Raw genomic sequence first — 18224 nt, 5'->3', positions numbered from 1 at the left:
CGTTTACACTAGACGTTTAGTTTTTTTTTTATTTTACAAATATTCACCATTACCTACAAGTTGCATTGTACTACCACAAGGTGGTGCTTTGTATAGGACTCCGGCGAGGCTTACGTTGTATTTACAGTGACTGCATTACAATGTTTTTGCTATGCTCACTACGTAAAACGTTTTGCAAATCTTAATGTGTAATATATTTTAATTATGCATCATAGTAAGGCTTAAACTACACTTTCATGACATTACACCAATAATGAGCAAACCACTACAAGACAAAAGGAAAAAAATATTTATTTCATGATAGACCTCAGTTTGGAAATAACGAACCATCCAAAAAAAAAAAAAAAAGTACACGATTGATTTATTTTATCTTCCTGGATCACTGACAGGAGCTGTATATCTATGAACACATGCAACGGGTTTCTGTCCACGACACAAAACAGCAACCAAAGGCCCGGGCTGGTCCAGACTGAACCGAGCCGAGCCCCCTCCAGCAGACCCCTCCGGTTCTCAGCCCCAGAGTCGGGCCACTGTCTGCTCTTCATCCGGCAGACAGCCAGCCTGTCCCGGAGCCTGGATGAGGTGCCTCAGAAACACGCAGTATTTCGTCAGCAGTTTGTATGGAGGGGCCAACGTCAGTGCACCTACGGAGGAGCTTACAGGCATTATTTCATATTGACGGGCTCTAGGACGCCGGTGGCACACAGAGTGAAAGAAAATGATGGAAAATATTGAAGGAAAATATTTCTGTACCAGACAAAGGAATAAAGAAACCTCACTAGTTTGCCTGAAGGTCAGGAGTACAACAAGACTTAGCTTCTGATACCCTCAAACAGCAGGCCATAAAAATGATATTTCTGCCCGGCTGACTTGTTTTATTGTTTTTTGTTTTTTATCTCGTTGCCACCCGTCTACCCTCTGTCACGATTTACAGGTCTAGAACAGTTAAAGTGCACTTGTTGGCTGAGGTTGGTAAGTAAAGTGGGGGATATCATGTCCACAGAGACTGCACCTAGAATCTGGGTTTGTCTTCTCTATTGGTTTCTGCTTCTATCAAACACCATGTTGGACAGTGACATTGCACCATAGCCAGTAATCCGTGCGCTGAGGTTCCTGCTAGAAACCCAGAGACTCAGAGTACAACACTGTAGCATCATGTGTCAATCAATAAGGCAAGATATTGTACAACGGCAAATGACAAACAAATGCATTTGTGTTACAAATGTTATTAGAAACTGTGAAAACGTGACTGGCAAAAAATTGTGTCTGGCGATATAAAATGGTGTGTTGGTCCTAGATTACGCCAATTAGCCAAATCCTGAAGGTTCTGAACGAGCATGTTTTGCCTCGTGCAACCGCGGAGAACAGCATTTAGGCCTGATGCTAAAATTTGCCTTCTTAATGCATCCCGAGTGCCGTAGCGTCCATTAGGAGTAACTACAAGATGTTGGTGTCCTTTCCGCCGGGTGTCGGAGTCACCACCACATCCTCTCATATCCACCAGGCTGACGTCCTTCGTGGGCCAGGAAGGGCAGAGTGCACGCTCAGTGCATGCTCACCGCATGCCAGTCACATGGGCGGTTCCGGTGCACCCAAATGGCTGTCCTGTATGCTGTCAGAGATGATTCGTTTTGGGTCGTCACCTTTCAGCTCTTTTGCTGTGGCCCAGTCCTATGACTGCCCTTTCATCTGACTCCTGGGTCAGGGGGCACATGTGTATTTTGAGAGTGTTCTGAGAGCAGGGATAGCACTTCAAAGGCACCATAGTACTGGAAAGGGCAAGTTTGTGTGTGTGTGTGTGTGTGTGTGTGTGTGTGTGTGTGTGTGTGTGTGTGTGTGTGTATATGAGTGTGTGTGTGTGTGTGTGTGTATGTGAGTGTGTGTGTATTTGAGTGTGTGTGTGTGTGTGTGTATGTGAGTGTGTGTGTGTATATATTTGAGTGTGTGTGTGTATGTGTGTGTGTATTTGAGTGTGTGTGTATGAGTGTGTGTGTATGTGTATGTGAGTGTGTGTGTATGAGTGTGTGTGTGTGTGTGTGTGTATGTGAGTGTGTGTGTGTGAGTGTGTGTATGTGAGTGTGTGTGTGTGAGTGTGTGTATGTGAGTGTGTGTGTGTGTGTGTATATTTGAGTGTGTGTGTGTGTGTGTGTGTGTGTGTGTGTGTATGTGTGTGTGAGTGTGTGTATGTGTGTGTGTGTGTGTGTGTGTGTGTGTGTGTGTTTCCATATAGCACATTTCCACCACCATTCCTGTCAGCCCAGAAGGCATTGGCGTAGCTACTAAGGCTAGTTCTCTCTGTAAAGAAATGCAAAGTGCTTTTTCTTTTTCTTGTTACTCTTCTTAACAATAAACTTCCAACATCATTCTTTTATCATAGATACTTCTCTTGAATAAATTATCTATACACGCCACAGCTCTCTCTGCTGGCCACAGGAGTCTTTGTTGTTCTCTTTACACAAGCGCAGGCTCAGCAGGGGCAGTGCTAGAGGTTCCGGCTGTACAAACATCCGCACCATTCACAGTTTCTCTACCACCACCTTGGAAAGGAACAGGACCGAGTCCATTCAGTTTTCTACACAGATTCCACATGATCCGAAGCATGTGGATTCAGGGCAGGGGTGGGGGGTGGGGAGCAGATTCATACATGACAAAGAAACAGATACAAATATTCACTGTAAAATCAGCTTCCAGAAAAAAGAAAATCCACAAAGCGTTTCCACGGAAACCAAGAGAGTCCTCCTCTCCCAGAGGGCCCAGGACAGGAGGGTGAATCTGATTGGAGAGAGCACAGATGACATCACGGCCTCACTGCACGCCTTCCTCATCAACGTACGTTGAGGGGAACCAACCAATCTAAGACAAGGAACACAGCAGCATCCAATGACACGAGAGCACAACGAGACTTCGGTCCACCCACTAAGCCATGCAAATCTAGTTTCCCAAGCAGCCCAGAAGGAATGTGCCGTTCAGACATGCTGATGCCTTACCCTGCCATTAGCCTCCCCTTTCCACCATCCCTGGTCCCCTCCGATCTTGCTGTAGATCTTGACGATGTCCCCCTCTCTCAGAGACAGCTCTCTCATGTCTCTAGCAGCGAAGTTATACCTGGCAACGGCCGTGCTGACCACCCTGGGAGTGAAGACTGCACAGACACACAGCCGGTTAACTGATTACTGTCCAGGACGGCGCAGACATGACACTGCAGAAGAGGAACGGGCGACCTGGGGCCCGGGTGGAAGGCGGGAATGAACCGCACGCATGCAGCGAGAGAACAATACAGAACGGGGAGAAGGTAGCACAGGAAGAAGGCGCAAAAGGAGAAATGGATGGGGGGGGATTGTGGGATGGATGGGTGGATAGATGGCTTCTGCAGGAAAAGAGAAGGACAGCAAGAGAATGTGGAATGATGGAAGAGAGAGAGAGAGAGAGAGAGAGGGAGAGAGAGAGAGAGAGAGAGAGAGAGAGAGAGAGAGAGAGAGAGAGAGAGACAGAGAGGGAGAGAGAGAGGGAGAGAGAGAGAGAGAGAGAGGGAGAGAGAGAGGGAGAGAGAGAGAGAGAGAGCAATGTGGAGTGTTCAGGTGAGCAGTACCTGACCAGAAGGGAGCTGAGGTCTGAGAGGAGAAGTTGAGGCCCTGAGGACTGAGGAAGGAGAAGTTGTAGGAAGCGGAGGGGGCTGCTGGCACAAAGCGAGGAGAAGAGAGGAGAGGAGGAGAAGAGAGGAGGAGAAGAGAGGAGGAGAAGAGAGGAGAGGAGGAAAAGAGAGGAGAGGAGAGGAGAAGAGAGGAGAGGAGGAGAAGAGAGGAGAGGAGGAGAAGAGAGGAGAAGAGAGGAGAGGAGGAGAAGAGAGGAGGAGAAGAGAGGAGAGGAGGAGAAGAGAGGAGGAGAAGAGAGGAGAGGAGGAGAAGAGAGGAGAAGAGAGGAGAGGAGGAGAAGAGACGAGGAGAAGAGAGGAGAGGAGGAGAAGAGAGGAGAAGAGAGGAGAGGAGGAGAAGAGAGGAGAGGAGGAGAAGAGAGGAGAGGAGGAGAAGAGAGGAGAAGAGAGGAGAAGAGGAGAAGAGGGGAGAGGAGGAGAAGAGAGGAGAGGAGGAGAAGAGAGGAGAGGAGGAGAAGAGAGGAGAAGAGAGGAGAGGAGGAGAAGAGAGGAGGAGAAGAGAGGAGAGGAGGAGAAGAGAGGAGAGGAGGAGAAGAGAGGAGAAGAGGAGAAGAGGGGAGAGGAGGAGAAGAGAGGAGAAGAGAGGAGAAGAGAGGAGAGGAGGAGAAGAGAGGAGAAGAGAGGAGAGGAGGAGAAGAGAGGAGAAGAGAGGAGAGGAGGAGAAGAGAGGAGGAGAAGAGAGGAGAGGAGGAGAAGAGAGGAGAAGAGAGGAGGAGAAGAGAGGAGAGGAGGAGAAGAGAGGAGAAGAGGAGAAGAGAGGAGGAGAAGAGAGGAGAAGAGAGGAGAGGAGAAGTTAGAAAAAACTGCACATACAGAGAATCAGTGAGAGTACATCTGTCACACATGCAAGAAGTTACAAAAATAGGAGTAAAAACAGCACAGACAAGCTCAGTCAGAGTATTAAACCTGTGCCACATGACACCGGCACGGGCCAGTGTTTACACACTCACCACTTCCTTCACTAGAAATGCATAATTACCAACACAGTGCATGTTTACAGTTGGGGATTATAGCCAATCTGATGCCTTGCACGGTTTGGGTTAGATGTCCTCCAACTCTTCCTGATCGACCAGTTGTGCACGGCAGTAGGTCAGCTTCATATTGCACTTGTACAGCTATAAAATGCACCCAATAAAGTGCCACATGGGCGTAGGTATGAGTTGTGCTCCTAATAAAGGCCGGCGAGCACAACCACATAGCCAAGCATGTGTTTATGGGTCAGGAGTCACTGCAAGAACAGTCGTCCCGCAACCTGGAGCCCGCAGAGAGAGGCTCTCGTCTGCCATGAGGACGGCTCATTTTAGTCTCGCAGTGATTCAGATCATTCTCCAGACACAAGCGGCTGGCCTTTGCTGTCTAGCAACCCCGCCCCCTCCCCTGCATTGTCTGAGCTCATTTCCACAGCCATGTGTTGGAATAAAGGCTGTGGCGCGGGCCAGTTAGGCTCGGCTGGGAGACAAACAAAGGAAGCCCAGCAGGCCTCTGGCCAGAGGGAGGCGAAAATCATTCCCAACGCCCCCGATGCTGCATGTGTTGAACAGAGCCCATTCAGGACTAAAGACTCCGCCAGCAGCCAGAGGTCCAGAGGCAGCTCTTTACCTCCGTTAGAGGGGGCGGGTCCCGGCCATACAAGCCACAGGGTGATTGACGGGTGAAATGGTGAAAGGCGTGGCGCGCAGCATGTGGTGGGCGGGACCAGCTGCTGAGATCTGTTTCTTCAGAGTGTTTCAATGTGTGTGTGAGTGTGTGAGTGTGTGTGAGTGTGTGTATGTGTGTGAGAGTGCGAAAGAGTGGGCTAGAGGGTCAAACAGCCAGTAAAATAGGGGTAAGGGCTTGATGGCTACCTGGAGAGCGGGTACTGGCCCGAGAATTGGAGCGCTCTCGGGATTTGTACGGATACCGTAACGTGGTGTCCAGCAGCTTAAAGCTTTCTTTCAGTGAGTGAGACTGATAATACTCAACCAACTCCTGTTAGGATGAAAACAACAAACAAGAAAAACAAGAAACAGAAGCGTAAACACACTCAGCATGTTTTAAATGACTCCTGTTCTTTTATGACAGTTGGGATCTGCTTAGCTGTTTGTTTCTCTTACCAGGAGGCTTTCGAATTTCTTTGCTTCTGTGATGTGAATCCAGTTGTCTTTTTCGATGACTTTAATGTGCTTTACTTCATCATTAAACCTGGTCAGGAAATCATATCAGGGTTAGGGTTTAGGGTTAGGGTTAGGGGTTAGGGGTTATGGTTTAGGGGTTACTTACATCTTGGTCCTAATGCTTACACTAACCATAACTCTGACACTAACAGACAGGCACTCTGACATGGAATGCCTATACATGTGCATTGACTGCTGCAGTATTCTGCAATCAGTCAAACATGGTTATGCATACAGTGCATTTTCACGTAAGCACCATATGCCCAATATGTTCATGTGCTTCTGCACATGCTCACGTGTCACTCACTTGATGCTGATGGCGAACCGTTCCGCCTCGGCTGTGCGCTCTCGGATCAGGTACGTGCCACTGCTGTGGGACTTCAGCAGGTTATCGGCCTGCTGCCTCTCCATGTTCCCAGCAAACCTGCATACACACGTACACACACACACACACACACACACACACACACGAATGATCAAATATAACCTCAATCGCATGTACTCCCACATTTTCTTCAGTCAGCAAACACCTCATTCATCACTGCAGGTCTTATACAGGGGTCAGCGCATTATTAAAAGACAGAAATGCCATGTGTGTTGCATACAGCACCGTTTGATCAATCATCTGTATTGATTCAAGCTGTGAGTGCAATTCATCACCTATTGATGAAATTTATTTAGGTCAAAAGTTTCTAGAGTTGTTTTAATTACACATTCTGCCCTGCCTGTGATTCCACCACCCTACTGTAGGCAAGCCCAACAAAATCAATACCACCAAAAACTGGAAAAGAGGAGGCGCAAAGAGCCCTACCACGGATAAACATAATAATCCGTCTCTCTGGAACACTGCCTGCTGGGGAAGGTCTGGAGTGGCTGAGAGAGAGAGAGAGAGAGAGAGAGAGAGAGAGAGAGAGGGGGGAAAGGAAGAGAAAAAGTGAGAGTGGGCGAGAGAGATAGAGCTAAAGAGAGAGAGAGACCAATGCTGACCAACCAGTACATTTCTTCCCTCGCTGTAATAATATTCACACCGTAGGTTTTTAGGCTTGGGTGACTTACCTTTGGGTCCAGGCAAGGTTTGACACTGGAGCTGGGAAAGTAGCCTGTCTTCAGGGACTGAACGAGCCTGCCCTGGGAAACACACACCGGCGGCGGGGATTAACGGCGACACCGTCGTGGAGCGCAACCCGACCGCACCGTGGGGAGGCCCGTGCAGCGGATCTGTGTTTGGAGTGCAGGTGTTTGGAGGGAGAGTCCCCCGGCAGAAGCTCACCTCCCACCAGGATGTGTCGGGGTCTCCCTTCAGAAGCTCGATGACATCCCCCGTTTGGAAGGAGAGCGGGCACCGGCCCGGCGGGGCGGGTGTGCCGTGGTAGTTCCTGATGGCCACCATCTTTGGACCTTCAGTAAGGCATGCACAGACACGGGTCCAAGAAGAGCACTTTCAACAATGGCAAAAAAAAAAATCAGTTAAGCAAACACAGGAAAAGTCTGAGATTAATCGGAAGAAGTGTGTGGACAGGACAGCAGTCGGAGCTCAGCTCCTGGTCTTATGCAGAACAAAAACAGTGCGCTTTTTAGCAGCGGCTAGTTTGCGGCACTGACTCTGTTGGAATGCGTCTGTTGTTTCTGATAATCCTTTTAGCTGTTTAGCCTGCCCCTGCTCACTAGATGGCAGCAGAGAGCCACAGAAGAAGACCCAGCAGCGATCCATCAGCGGGCCTTTGTCCACTCGCATTAAGCTCTGGGTGAGAGAATTCACCCAGAGCAGCGGGCACTGCAGTCTCTGACTGCTCCTTAATAAGACACGGGTATGTTTGTGCATGAGCAGAGTGCAGTGGGACTAAGTGCCCTGCGCATCTATTCTTACCTGACTGGGGAAGTCCGGGCTCCTGTTGCACACAGAGCAGATTGAACATTTCAGTCAGTTAGTCAATTTAACTTTGATTTACAGATGTGTGAAAAGGGCCAGAATGAGAAAATAGGAGCACAGACTGCAAACGATGCATATTCTGCCCACACTAAATAATACGTCAGTATAAAACCAAAAAACAATAGAACTCACACAATCATGGGGACCTAGGAGAGAGACAGACAGAGCGAGAGAGAGAGAGAGAGAGAGAGGGAGAGAGAGAGAGAGAGAGGGAGAGAGAGAGAGAGAGAGGGTCAGTGGCGGTTGACGTAAATTCCAGGAGATCTTCAGAGTTCATTACAGCAGTGATCAGCATGTGGAACTCACTTATTTTACAGATGGTGATGATCTCCAGGCACTCTTTATGAGCGCCGGTCCCACAGCGGGAACAGTAGTAACCCTGGTAGAAGATACCCCTTCAGGGGGGAAAGAGAGGGGGGGGGAGAGATAGAGAGGGAGAGAGAGAGAGGGAGAGAGAGAGAGAGAGAGAGAGAGAGAAGGAAGAGAGAGAAGGAAGAGAGAGGGAGAGAGAGAGAGAGAGAAGGAAGAGAGAGAGAGAGAGAGAGAGAAGGAAGAGAGAGAAAAGAGAGAAAAATGAGGAAGGGTTTTATGGGTAATGAAACATCCTGTGATTTCAACATCTGTGATTTGTGTCCAATCAAAGCTTGAACAAGCATCCAAGAAGGAACCCCATATTATGATCATTTCCAACTGGCCAGTTTCACTGACCGATCTACTTTTCTGCAGCACTGTGTGCGCACTAGGGCTTCAGTACAACGCTCACTCCTACACACCACAGCCTGTGTGCGCTAGTGCACCAGTCACACTGTTAAACACCACAGCACTCTAGTGCGGTGTGACACAGGGCCATTAGAATTAGCTGTTCACAGTCTGCGTGCACACTGGTGCTTATCGGCTGCACAGCGGCAGATTCAGGTCAGTGTGGAGCTGCTGTCTTATATGGGTCAATAAAGCCTATCTGCTGTAGCTCAGGCCGGCAGCAGTAAAATGGATTGAAGCCTGTTCCGTTTGGTGTGTGTGTGTGGGTATATGTGTAGTGGCCACGCAGATATCAGTAAGGGCAGTGCTGTCAGGGGTCTCCCGGGTCCCTATGTATGTGCGTGTGTTGTAATTTATGACCTCATTTTATGAACAACCACAAACAATACTCATTTTCTTTTGGCAAAACAGCTCTGGTATAGTGTCAGGGCTATATGAGACTCCATCCACTTTCTCTTAGTGCGTGTGTGGTGTGTGTTGGTGTGTATGTGTTGGGGTGTGTGTGTGTGTGTTAGTGTGGGTGTGTATGCGTTCAGGTGTGTGTTTTGGTGTGTATGGGTTTGGGTGTGTGTGTGTGTGTGATGGTGTGTATGTGTTTAGGTGTGTGTTGATGTGCATATGTTCAGGTGCATGTGTGTATATGTGTGTGCTTACCTCAAAAGCATCTTGCAGGCCCTGCAGTTGGTATTCTTTTCAAATGTGTGCATCTGGAAGTTGTGCTGATTGGCTGTGGCTCTCTCTGGCTTGATGTTTGACCTGTTGTAAATAGGGAAGCAACCACAGGATAATTTGTTTACAAAAAGCATTTGAATGCCTCTCCTCAAACAGGGTGGCCAACTGCATACGAACCTCAGCTCCTTATCTGAGAAGGCATTTGACTTGTATTTAAATAGGACAGACAACCACATTTGAATTTCGGATGTTTATTTTAGCAAAAACAAGTGCGCCAGACTCACATGGCCATCTCAAACTGCTCCATCCACTTTCTCTTGGTGTCCTCCGTCTTACAGAAGAACTGGAAGCCTTGTTTCCCTTTCAGATGGATCAGGTAGAATCCGTAGGACCACTGCAAAGGGTAGAGACCAGAAGGAGGGGCATCACGGCAGAGTCCAAGACAAGGAGGCGGAGTTACACATTGTTTTTTCATAAGTCATTGAGGTTGAAAAAAACACTCCAAACTCCAGACTCTGGCAATTCCTTTCTGATAACTCAAGGATACTGGGTAGGTCTCAAGACAACAGACCACAAATCAAATTATCAAAGAGGTGGCAGGCAATCACAGCAAACGATTCGTACATAAATTACAGCTTAGGGAATGAGCAGAGGTTTACGTCAGCTTACCATCTTTCCACTGGCCTGGCAGGCATGCAAGAAGAAACACCAGATAGTAGGGGTGAGAGGGAGAGAGAGAGAGAGAGAGAGAGAGAGAGAGAGAGACCCAGTTACACATGCAGTGTCTTACACATGCTTAGAGTTTCGGAATGTTAGACTCCAGGGGAAAAGCTTTTTAAACGAACCCGCGTCCGCGTGCCCTCTAGAGCGTAGCGGAGAGCAGCGTGGCTCTTGATTGGCCTATTTGACGTGTGTGTGTGTGTGTGTGTGTGTGTGTGTGTGTGTGTGTGTGTGTGTGTGACATTACAGGCACCATGTTGCACGTTCAAGGACGAGATTACAGGAAGAGATTACATGAGCCTCATCCATCAGCACTGTACGTAAAGCTCATAGTCTCAGACTCCCCCTTGGCTCCCAGTATTAGTGAAAACCACAATATGCTGAAACCAGTTTTTAAAAGGAAGACGGAGGCACGACTCTTTTCCGGAATTTCCACCTGCAAACGCTGGGAGGCTCGCGCAGGCATCCTCTACCTTTTTCATGTCCCTGTTGTTGGTGGGGTCGTCGGACATCTTGTAAAACTGGAGCTCGATGATCTCTTTCAGCTCATAGTTGTAGCCTTTCCTCTTGCACACGATTACCACTTTGTCAAAGAGGAATATGTATCTAGGAGCAGACGGGAGGGGTGTGAGACACACGGCCTCAACATTGCATGCGTGTAAATTCAGTACTGGAGACACAGCAGCTTTTAAGATGCAACAGAGTCCAGCGAGAGCGCCTTACCGGTCTTGTTTGGTTCGGTTTACTATAGAGCAGACTTTCAGTTCTCCATCTATCTTTGGTCTCCCATACTCCTCCAGATTCACTTGCTGCAGAGGACACACACACACACACACACACACATACACATACACATACACATACACATACACATACACACACACACACACACACACACACACACACACACACACACACACACACACACACACACACACACACACACAAACACACACACACACACACACACACACACACACACACACACACACAGCATGCTATCTGCAAAGCCCAGTGTTCTGCTTTTATTGGCAGGGTAACTTCAGATAAAAGTGAAGAGTCCGAGTATACGATACTCATATATGCAGTGGGAGGTTCGGAACTTTTTCCCCTAAAACACTACAGTCACAACACACCTCGGCTTTCGGCTGTGGACTCATTTATATAGAACGGCTACTCAGGTTGGCACAAGCCACCCGAGTGCACTAACTGTGCCGCATGCCCCTACACTAAGCGGCTCTCCGCCTCTCTAAGGCAGCCTGTCACGGTTCTCCCCGGTGCGCAGTAATGGATGAATGAACGGGCTCTCGGACTCTCACCCATTCTCTCCCTCTATCTCCCTTGCAGCATTTCCCGTGCCCCAGGCACTCGTGAAATGCTCGCCTAAACACTACAGCAAACAGCCGGCAGCGAAGGACGCAGAGATCTCACGCCGCTTTTGCACGGAATTAAAGAGCACTCTCTGAGCTCCCGCAACCCTGGAAGAGCTGGCGATGTATTCCAGGGAATAGTCTCAGCGCGGGAGGGGAGCCACGGTGGAGAGCGGGACCCAGGAGAACGTTTCAGCCACATGGCATGAGGGATCTTTCATTTGACACAGTTCCACGAGAATAGGGAGAATTAAAAGTCTGCCTCTTACCAGATTTTCTATCGAGCTTTGGAATTCACTTATTTTCTTCAAGGTCTCATTGTCTCTCTTCACCTCGTTGATGTACATGGCCAGGTCCTTCGGAGACAGATGAAAAACAGAGAGATTGACCTTATAATTACCTCAAACCGACACTCCCTCTGGCTGGTCAGCGTCTTACATCGCTGTGCAGTCATCGGCAATGCTCCAATCGCACTCCTTTACGCCTGCGATGGGAACCAATGGGCTCCAGGCCTGACCATGTGGAGGGTCAGCATGGCATAAGACCATGGAGAGGCGGAGGAGATTTGGGGAGGGGTGATGGGGTAGACGGGGCAGAGGTCGCTCACCTGCATGGCCTCCAGGGCCTCTTTCAGCTGCTGCCGTTCAGGGCGGTCTGTTGAGTGACTCAGCAACTCCTGTAGCAGGACAGGAAACAGACACAGCCGAGACGCTGGTTACACTCCGCGCCCACTTACCAGATTACTATACGGACACGGGCACCTATGATGCAGCACGGGGAACCGTCATGGCGTATTACACTGTCATTACCCCAGAAAAACCTCAGAACCGAAAGCTGACAACTTCCTGCACGAAACAACGTGGCTCACTAACACGGATATAACACAAAGATACTTACATACAAAACTGCTTCACGTACTCAGAAAATCCCCTAAAATATGCTTATTTGGATCATCTGAAAAGAAGGGACTTTAAAAATCAGCTTGAAAGCTTATGGACTATGTTTTTCGATCTCTTTTCTGACAATACAGCTGTATTATAGGGAACAAAGAGTTCCAACAACTAGGTTTAAGCCGAGAGAAGTGCGCATCTATACTGCAATGCTTCACAGCATTCTGACAGTCTTCACGAGCCGAATTCCACAAGCTTGGAGAATAGACGGCATCCTTGGTCCTTCCTGGTGAGCTCACACGCATGGCCAAGACTTCAGATGAGGGCTGGGATTCTTTCAAAACCCCACGAATCTGTGCTTTCAGATGTGTGTCTCCGTGTGCGTGCACAAAACATGCACAAAACCTGCCTAAATTAAGCCACAGCGTACTCGCACGCACACACGTGCACGCACGCACACACGCCATGCATTAACACTTCTGCACAGTGCTGTGGGAGGGATTGAAATGGGGTGTGTTTAATCTAATTTCTGCATGGTTAATTTCAGCAGCCCTGAGCGATAAGGGTCCAGTGTGAAATATGCAAAACAAGCACGCTACCATAACCCCCCCCCACCCTGTAGCTCCACCCATCCCACCTCCTGCTTCATTATGCATGCGAGATCGGAACCGCCTTCTTTTTACACGTGAGCCCAGTGAACAGTGGTTCAAGGCTGCAGGGGCTTGTTGTCTCCGAGGGAGACCATCTCAAACAGCCGTGGGGAACCTTACACACAAGACACCGGTTGCAAGCACCCTTTGTGGATAGGATTCCCTACTATTGTTTTTGAAAGAGCTTAGAGTTTAACTTGACTGTTGGACCGGGTGCTCAGACTGGCCGCGCTGCTGTCCGCCAGCATTGACAGCGTTTCGGGGAAACAAAACTCTTTGTTCAGGCCAAGGCTTTGGTGGCGAGGGTGAGATGAGGCAGGAAACTGGGTGAAAGTCAATGAAGGGAAGGACCTTTGCTTTCACTCTATATGGAGCAACATTGAACAGCATTACCCTGAGCACCAGTTGAGCACTGGTGAACCGAGAGCCCATTCCCAACTCTCACTCACACACACACACACACACACACACACACACACACACACACACACACACACACACACACGCGCGCGCGCGCATGTGCGTGCACACAAATTTACAGCATTTAGCTGACACTTTTATCCTGAGCGACTTACAATTATGACTGGATACAATTTGAGCAATTGAGGGTTAAGGGTCTTGCTCAGGCGCCCAACAGTGGCAACTTGGCAGTGTTGGGGCTTGAACTGGAAAGTCAAGTACCATAAACACTGAGCTACCACACACACACACACACACGCACAAGCACACACACTCAGGTTTGCTGCAGACTCAGCCTTTTGCCTTTGGCAATAACAGTACTACCACAATAACATTTTGTCCACTGTACTGTTAAAATACTTTAATCAGACAGACAGACAGACAGACAGACAGACAATCAGACAGAGTCAAATCAATAGCACCAAATCTTTACAGACCCCTGTAATTCATCACTGACCTTGAGCAGTAGATGGTATTTCAGGACCCTCTGCATGGGAACCACCAGCAGATCCTGCAGCTTGAACTTCCCTTCCTGAACTTTCATGGTGCACTCCTAGAGGGCATGAGCAACAGGTCATTCAGCAGAGGTACCTGGAGAACACAGCACAACAACACTCTCCCACCCTCTCTTACCTTCTCCCACCCTCTCCCACCCTCCCCCACCCTCTCCCCATCCTCTCCCACCCTGTCCCACCTTCTCCCCATCCTCTCTTACCTTCTCCCACCCTCTCCCACCCTCTCCCCCATCCTTTCCTACCCTCTCCCAGTTTATCCCCTCTCTCCCCCTTTCCCACCTTCTCCCCCATCCTCTCTTACCTTCTCCCACCCTCTCCCCCATCCTCTCCCACTCTCTCCCATCCTCTCCCACCTTCTCCCACCCTCTCCCCAATCCTCTCCTACCCTGTCCCACCTTCTACCCCATCCTTTCTTACCTTCTCCCACCCTCTCCTACCCTCTCCCACCCTCTCCCCCATCCTCTCCCACCCTTTCCCACTCTCTCCCATCCTCTCCCACCCTCTCCCCATCCTCTCCCCATCCTCTCCCACTCTCTCCCACCTTCTCCCCATCCTCTCCCATCCTCTCCCCACCCTCTCCCCACCCTCTCCCACTCTCTCCTACCCTCTCCTACCCTCTCCCACTCTCTCCCCCACTCCCCTGCATGTACAACCACACACACACAAGCATCAGTCTGCAGAGATTACTTTGTTTTTTCCTCTTAGGTGTTCAACACATCTACAGATTAGATTTCATAATCCCATTCACAAACTTAATAACACTCTCCCCACACTTGCCCTTTCTCACATTTGGCCTTTAGCACTGAGTGACGAGGGAATTCATCACAGTGTTTATTAAGCTGCGTCACTGTCATTTTTACTCAAAAAGATTCTAATTTTGCTCCACTCTAAGAGCCACTCACTGAGCATGCTCACTACTGCAGCACTGAACACCTGTCTAATTTGCAAACCTTCCTTATGAGGCAGGCCACCGCCTGATAATCGTCTGCACTTATCAACAATCTTCCGTCATTTCCTTCGCACTAGTCCTGTCTATTATATTCGTCCTAGCTCCGCCCACCAGCCGGATCCAGTGTGTATTTATAGCTGTATTTGTTGCCACTCTGCCTGTGGTTCGCAGCAGTGCTGCTCTGTCTCTTCCTGAACACTACCACAAAATGAGCTAATGTCCCAGAAACGTCAGCGGGTGGCGCAGCTTTGTCTTAGGCGGCGGGGGGCGGGGGATGTTTGGGTAGGGATCATCAAGCACCACTGTGCTAGTTTTTTTCTGACACGTGATAGGTCAAGGGGAAATTTGGACACCCCAGATAGAGGCCGATTCAGTTGTGGAGTCACGCTCAGACGATACCGTTCTGGAGTCGATAAGGCTTCACAGCAGGAACCTGATTAGGCCCAAATCTGTATCACACTCTCTCTACTTCAGTGTAGCTGATTTACTGATAAGAGCCCCCCCACCCAACCCCGCTGAGCCAATTAGACTAACAAGCTTGATTAGAGGAGAATGAGGAGGGCGGGGCAGGAGGTGCTCAAGGGGAGTGAGCGTACCTCCACTTTGGTCTTCACCTCCTCCCGGACGGCGATCAGCTCGTCGAGGGTCTTCTGAGCGTGCTCCATGTGGCTGCAGTACTGGCCGTAGATCAGCAACCTAGAGAGAACGCATGTTGCCAAGGTCAACACGGGCATTACAATGAGTCAGGGTTTACACGCTTGGCATGAGTCAGCAATTACCCTCCATGCCCCCTGATTTGCAACCTAATGAGGCACTTAAATCACCAGGTTGCATCTTCATTTGAAAAGGTCAGAAAGTATACTGATGGAACACATATTATTTAGAAAATATCGCTATTATTATAATATATAGCAATATATAACATAATAGAATATCATCAGTAATATTATCTATAAATAAAGGCCTATTAAGTAAGCATATATTGACATTTATGATCATATGAATTCATGGCAATAAAAATGGAACACTGGTTTGCAGTGGAACGCCAGTGGATCTAATGCAAACAGACCCTCGTAAATCTCTCTCCTAAACTTCCCTTGTGCTACCGAGGATATCAGATGCAGATTCAGTCGTTTTCACCACGGACTACCGACACAGATAGGGTCGGAAAGCAACCCCACGTGGCGCATGGGACCATGAGTGCCACAGAGTGTCGCTTTTGATTAAAGCAGGAAACTGACGTAGCTGGCAACTGCAAACTGCCCGGACATGTCTGGTACTAGTGCCCCCTTCATCATGCTCGCGTGGCAGAGTAGAGCTCCTGCCGTGGAAGGTCCTCACTGCAATCTGAGCTGAAAAGGAGGCCGTGATGTCACTGCCAGCAAACCTCCCACCTCCGTCCAGCTCTACGCGTATCAGATATGACATGGTGGAACGCGCGTTACAGTAAGCACACAGGTTGAAGCACGGCTCCAAACAGACGGCCTCCCCCCCCGAGGCGGAGTCTGAGTGGAGCTCGGCTAATGGGGCTTCCTCACTGCCTGGCTCCCTGCACTGGTCTCCGTGCCCCTGGGCTAAGCAGTCCTGATTAAGCTCTGATGGGGCACTAGAGAGACGGCGCCGCTCCTCGAGGAGGGGAGGACGATGAAGATTAATGGGAGGACTGTTCGCCGACGATCTGCGAGGTACGTTCTGCGGTGCACAGAGAGCGCGCAGGGCAGGTGTCAAGAATTAGCTCTAATAACAGATGTCACGGACATAATTGAACATGAAGGTCTTTTTATGAGCCAATTTTCAGATCAAATAAGTAGAATGGATCATACAATGTTCTGCCAGAGAACTGGAGAGAGAGAGAGAGAGAGAGAGAGAGAAGGAACACGAGAGAGAGTGTGAGTGAATGAGAGTGAGCGAGAGAGAGAGAGAGCGAGAGAGAGAGAGAGAAAGAACACGAGAGAGAGTGTGAGTGAATGAGAGTGAGCGAGAGAGCCAGACAGAGTGAGTGGTGGAATTTTCTTCCAGTTTTTAGCGGGATAGAAGGATTTTACGGTGTTTACCTCAGAAAAGCCCCTGGTGTAAGTGCAAAACTCAGCATGTCTTCACCCTGAGGGCACAAACACCACACAAGGCTGATAGCCAAGGGCACACTGGTGAACAGGGGCCGTTAGTGGTGCTTAACGCTACTTGAACCCAGTGCCCGGGATAGTCACCTTTATTTATAGAGCTGTTACACCGCCGCAGCTCAACACTGACGGCAGCCAAACCAAAACAAATTTAGGCACTTTTTAATGGTGTAATGGAGACCTGAATATTGTCAATTCATTTAGTGGCTATTGCACAAATGCGCTAAGGGGCCGTGGTAAAGCGTGGAGCACCCATCCGTGCCTCTACATGGCAGGCTCCATTTCCCACTGCAGCCATAAGAGTGGGGACAGTACTGATCCCATGAAGAAGTGCACTTTAACTGCACTAATGTACGTGGCCTCCCCGTAAGCCATAAGGCCTAAACAAACCAAACAAAAAAAAACAAAACAGATGCTCATGATGATGGAAGCTTTTTTTAAATGTATTTATTTATTTTTTTATAGCAGAGGCAGTGATGCTGCAGATTTCCATTAGTTGCGTGCTGTGCGGAGCCTGAACCGGAGTCCCCTCCCGCTGCCCAGAGTGCACTGGGAGAAGCCCTGCTTGAGCGTGTGAGTGCTGCGTGAACACACACTGCCTGAACGAACAGGCATCTCTCACCGGCAACGCTGCCAGCTGTGTAAGCTCTCTCATTACGGAACAACTGTTACAGATGTCATCCCCTATCCCCTACCCCCCTGCTACCAGCCCAGAAAAACAAAAACACAACAAATAAGCAAAGAAAAACAAACAGACGTAAGTGCTCACAGCCGCACGGCCTCCGTCTTGGGCCTCGCGCGGGAACACTCCCAGCATGGGCCTCCGCTGGCGACCCGCGTGCCCACCGAGCCGTCTCGCGGCGAGCCTCCTCGCCAGCTCCACTCCGCCGCGTAAATCTCATTTAAAGGCGGCCCGACCTTTCCCGGCTCCTGCGCGACCAACTCCAAGTTGAAACACTCCTCTTTCTCGCCCCGCCCCTCCTCTTCCTCGTGCCGAGGCTTCTATAAACACACTCTGGCATTTTCCCTGTGCCATTCAGTCAGCCAGCTGCTTTAAAAGCCTCTCATTCACTTCATTCTGCATAAAACCTCCTCGCTAAAGGTCACTGCGACTTACACGGGGAGATAACAAAATTAATTAAAGTTGCCGTGGCGGTGAGGAGCCATGGCATGTGGGGGTGGGCGGTAGCGGGGGGGGGGGGGGGTCTGCCCAATCCCCCGGACACGGACCCCTTTGTGGGGAAGAAAGGTGGAGAGGCACGCACTTCAGGACCAGACAGAGGAACATGCCAATCAGAACCAGAATAGCAAAGACGGGTGATGCTGAGCCACACCAATGGAACGGCCCAACGTCCACGAACGCTGCTGTATTATGCCTAATGCCA

General features: G+C 49.5%; 1 protein-coding gene across 11 annotated transcripts in view; it reads right to left on the bottom strand.

Annotated features, from left to right (window-relative positions):
- Positions 1-275: 275 nt before the first annotated feature.
- The window catches only part of vav2 (vav 2 guanine nucleotide exchange factor), a 112735-nt gene continuing 94786 nt past the window's right edge, over positions 276-18224 (bottom strand). For 5 of the 11 annotated variants that reach the window (XM_027004191.3, XM_081719056.1, XM_027004193.3 and 2 more), the window contains 21 exons: positions 15316-15415; positions 13713-13808; positions 11864-11932; positions 11526-11612; positions 10610-10695; positions 10360-10492; positions 9836-9850; positions 9451-9560; positions 9149-9250; positions 8042-8130; positions 7868-7881; positions 7673-7694; positions 7076-7203; positions 6862-6933; positions 6617-6678; positions 6113-6229; positions 5746-5833; positions 5497-5620; positions 3590-3676; positions 2988-3142; positions 276-2853 (listed from right to left, as the gene is read on the bottom strand). In XM_027004191.3, coding sequence (XP_026859992.2) covers positions 2806-2853; positions 2988-3142; positions 3590-3676; positions 5497-5620; positions 5746-5833; positions 6113-6229; positions 6617-6678; positions 6862-6933; positions 7076-7203; positions 7673-7694; positions 7868-7881; positions 8042-8130; positions 9149-9250; positions 9451-9560; positions 9836-9850; positions 10360-10492; positions 10610-10695; positions 11526-11612; positions 11864-11932; positions 13713-13808; positions 15316-15415 — 1804 coding nt within the window. In that variant the 3' untranslated portion in view covers positions 276-2805. The remainder of the gene's footprint in view (positions 2854-2987; positions 3143-3589; positions 3677-5496; positions 5621-5745; positions 5834-6112; positions 6230-6616; positions 6679-6861; positions 6934-7075; positions 7204-7672; positions 7695-7867; positions 7882-8041; positions 8131-9148; positions 9251-9450; positions 9561-9835; positions 9851-10359; positions 10493-10609; positions 10696-11525; positions 11613-11863; positions 11933-13712; positions 13809-15315; positions 15416-18224) is intronic. The other 6 variants (XM_081719054.1, XM_081719055.1, XM_027004192.3 and 3 more) reach the window with 5 other exon arrangements.

This window comes from Electrophorus electricus, chromosome 8 (genome assembly GCF_041902795.1).
Source record: "Electrophorus electricus isolate QZ-2024a chromosome 8, ASM4190279v1, whole genome shotgun sequence".
NCBI classification, from domain to species: domain Eukaryota; kingdom Metazoa; phylum Chordata; class Actinopteri; order Gymnotiformes; family Gymnotidae; genus Electrophorus; species Electrophorus electricus.
Note: the sequence above shows the minus strand (reverse complement) of the source record. Positions and strands in the feature narration are given on the sequence as shown.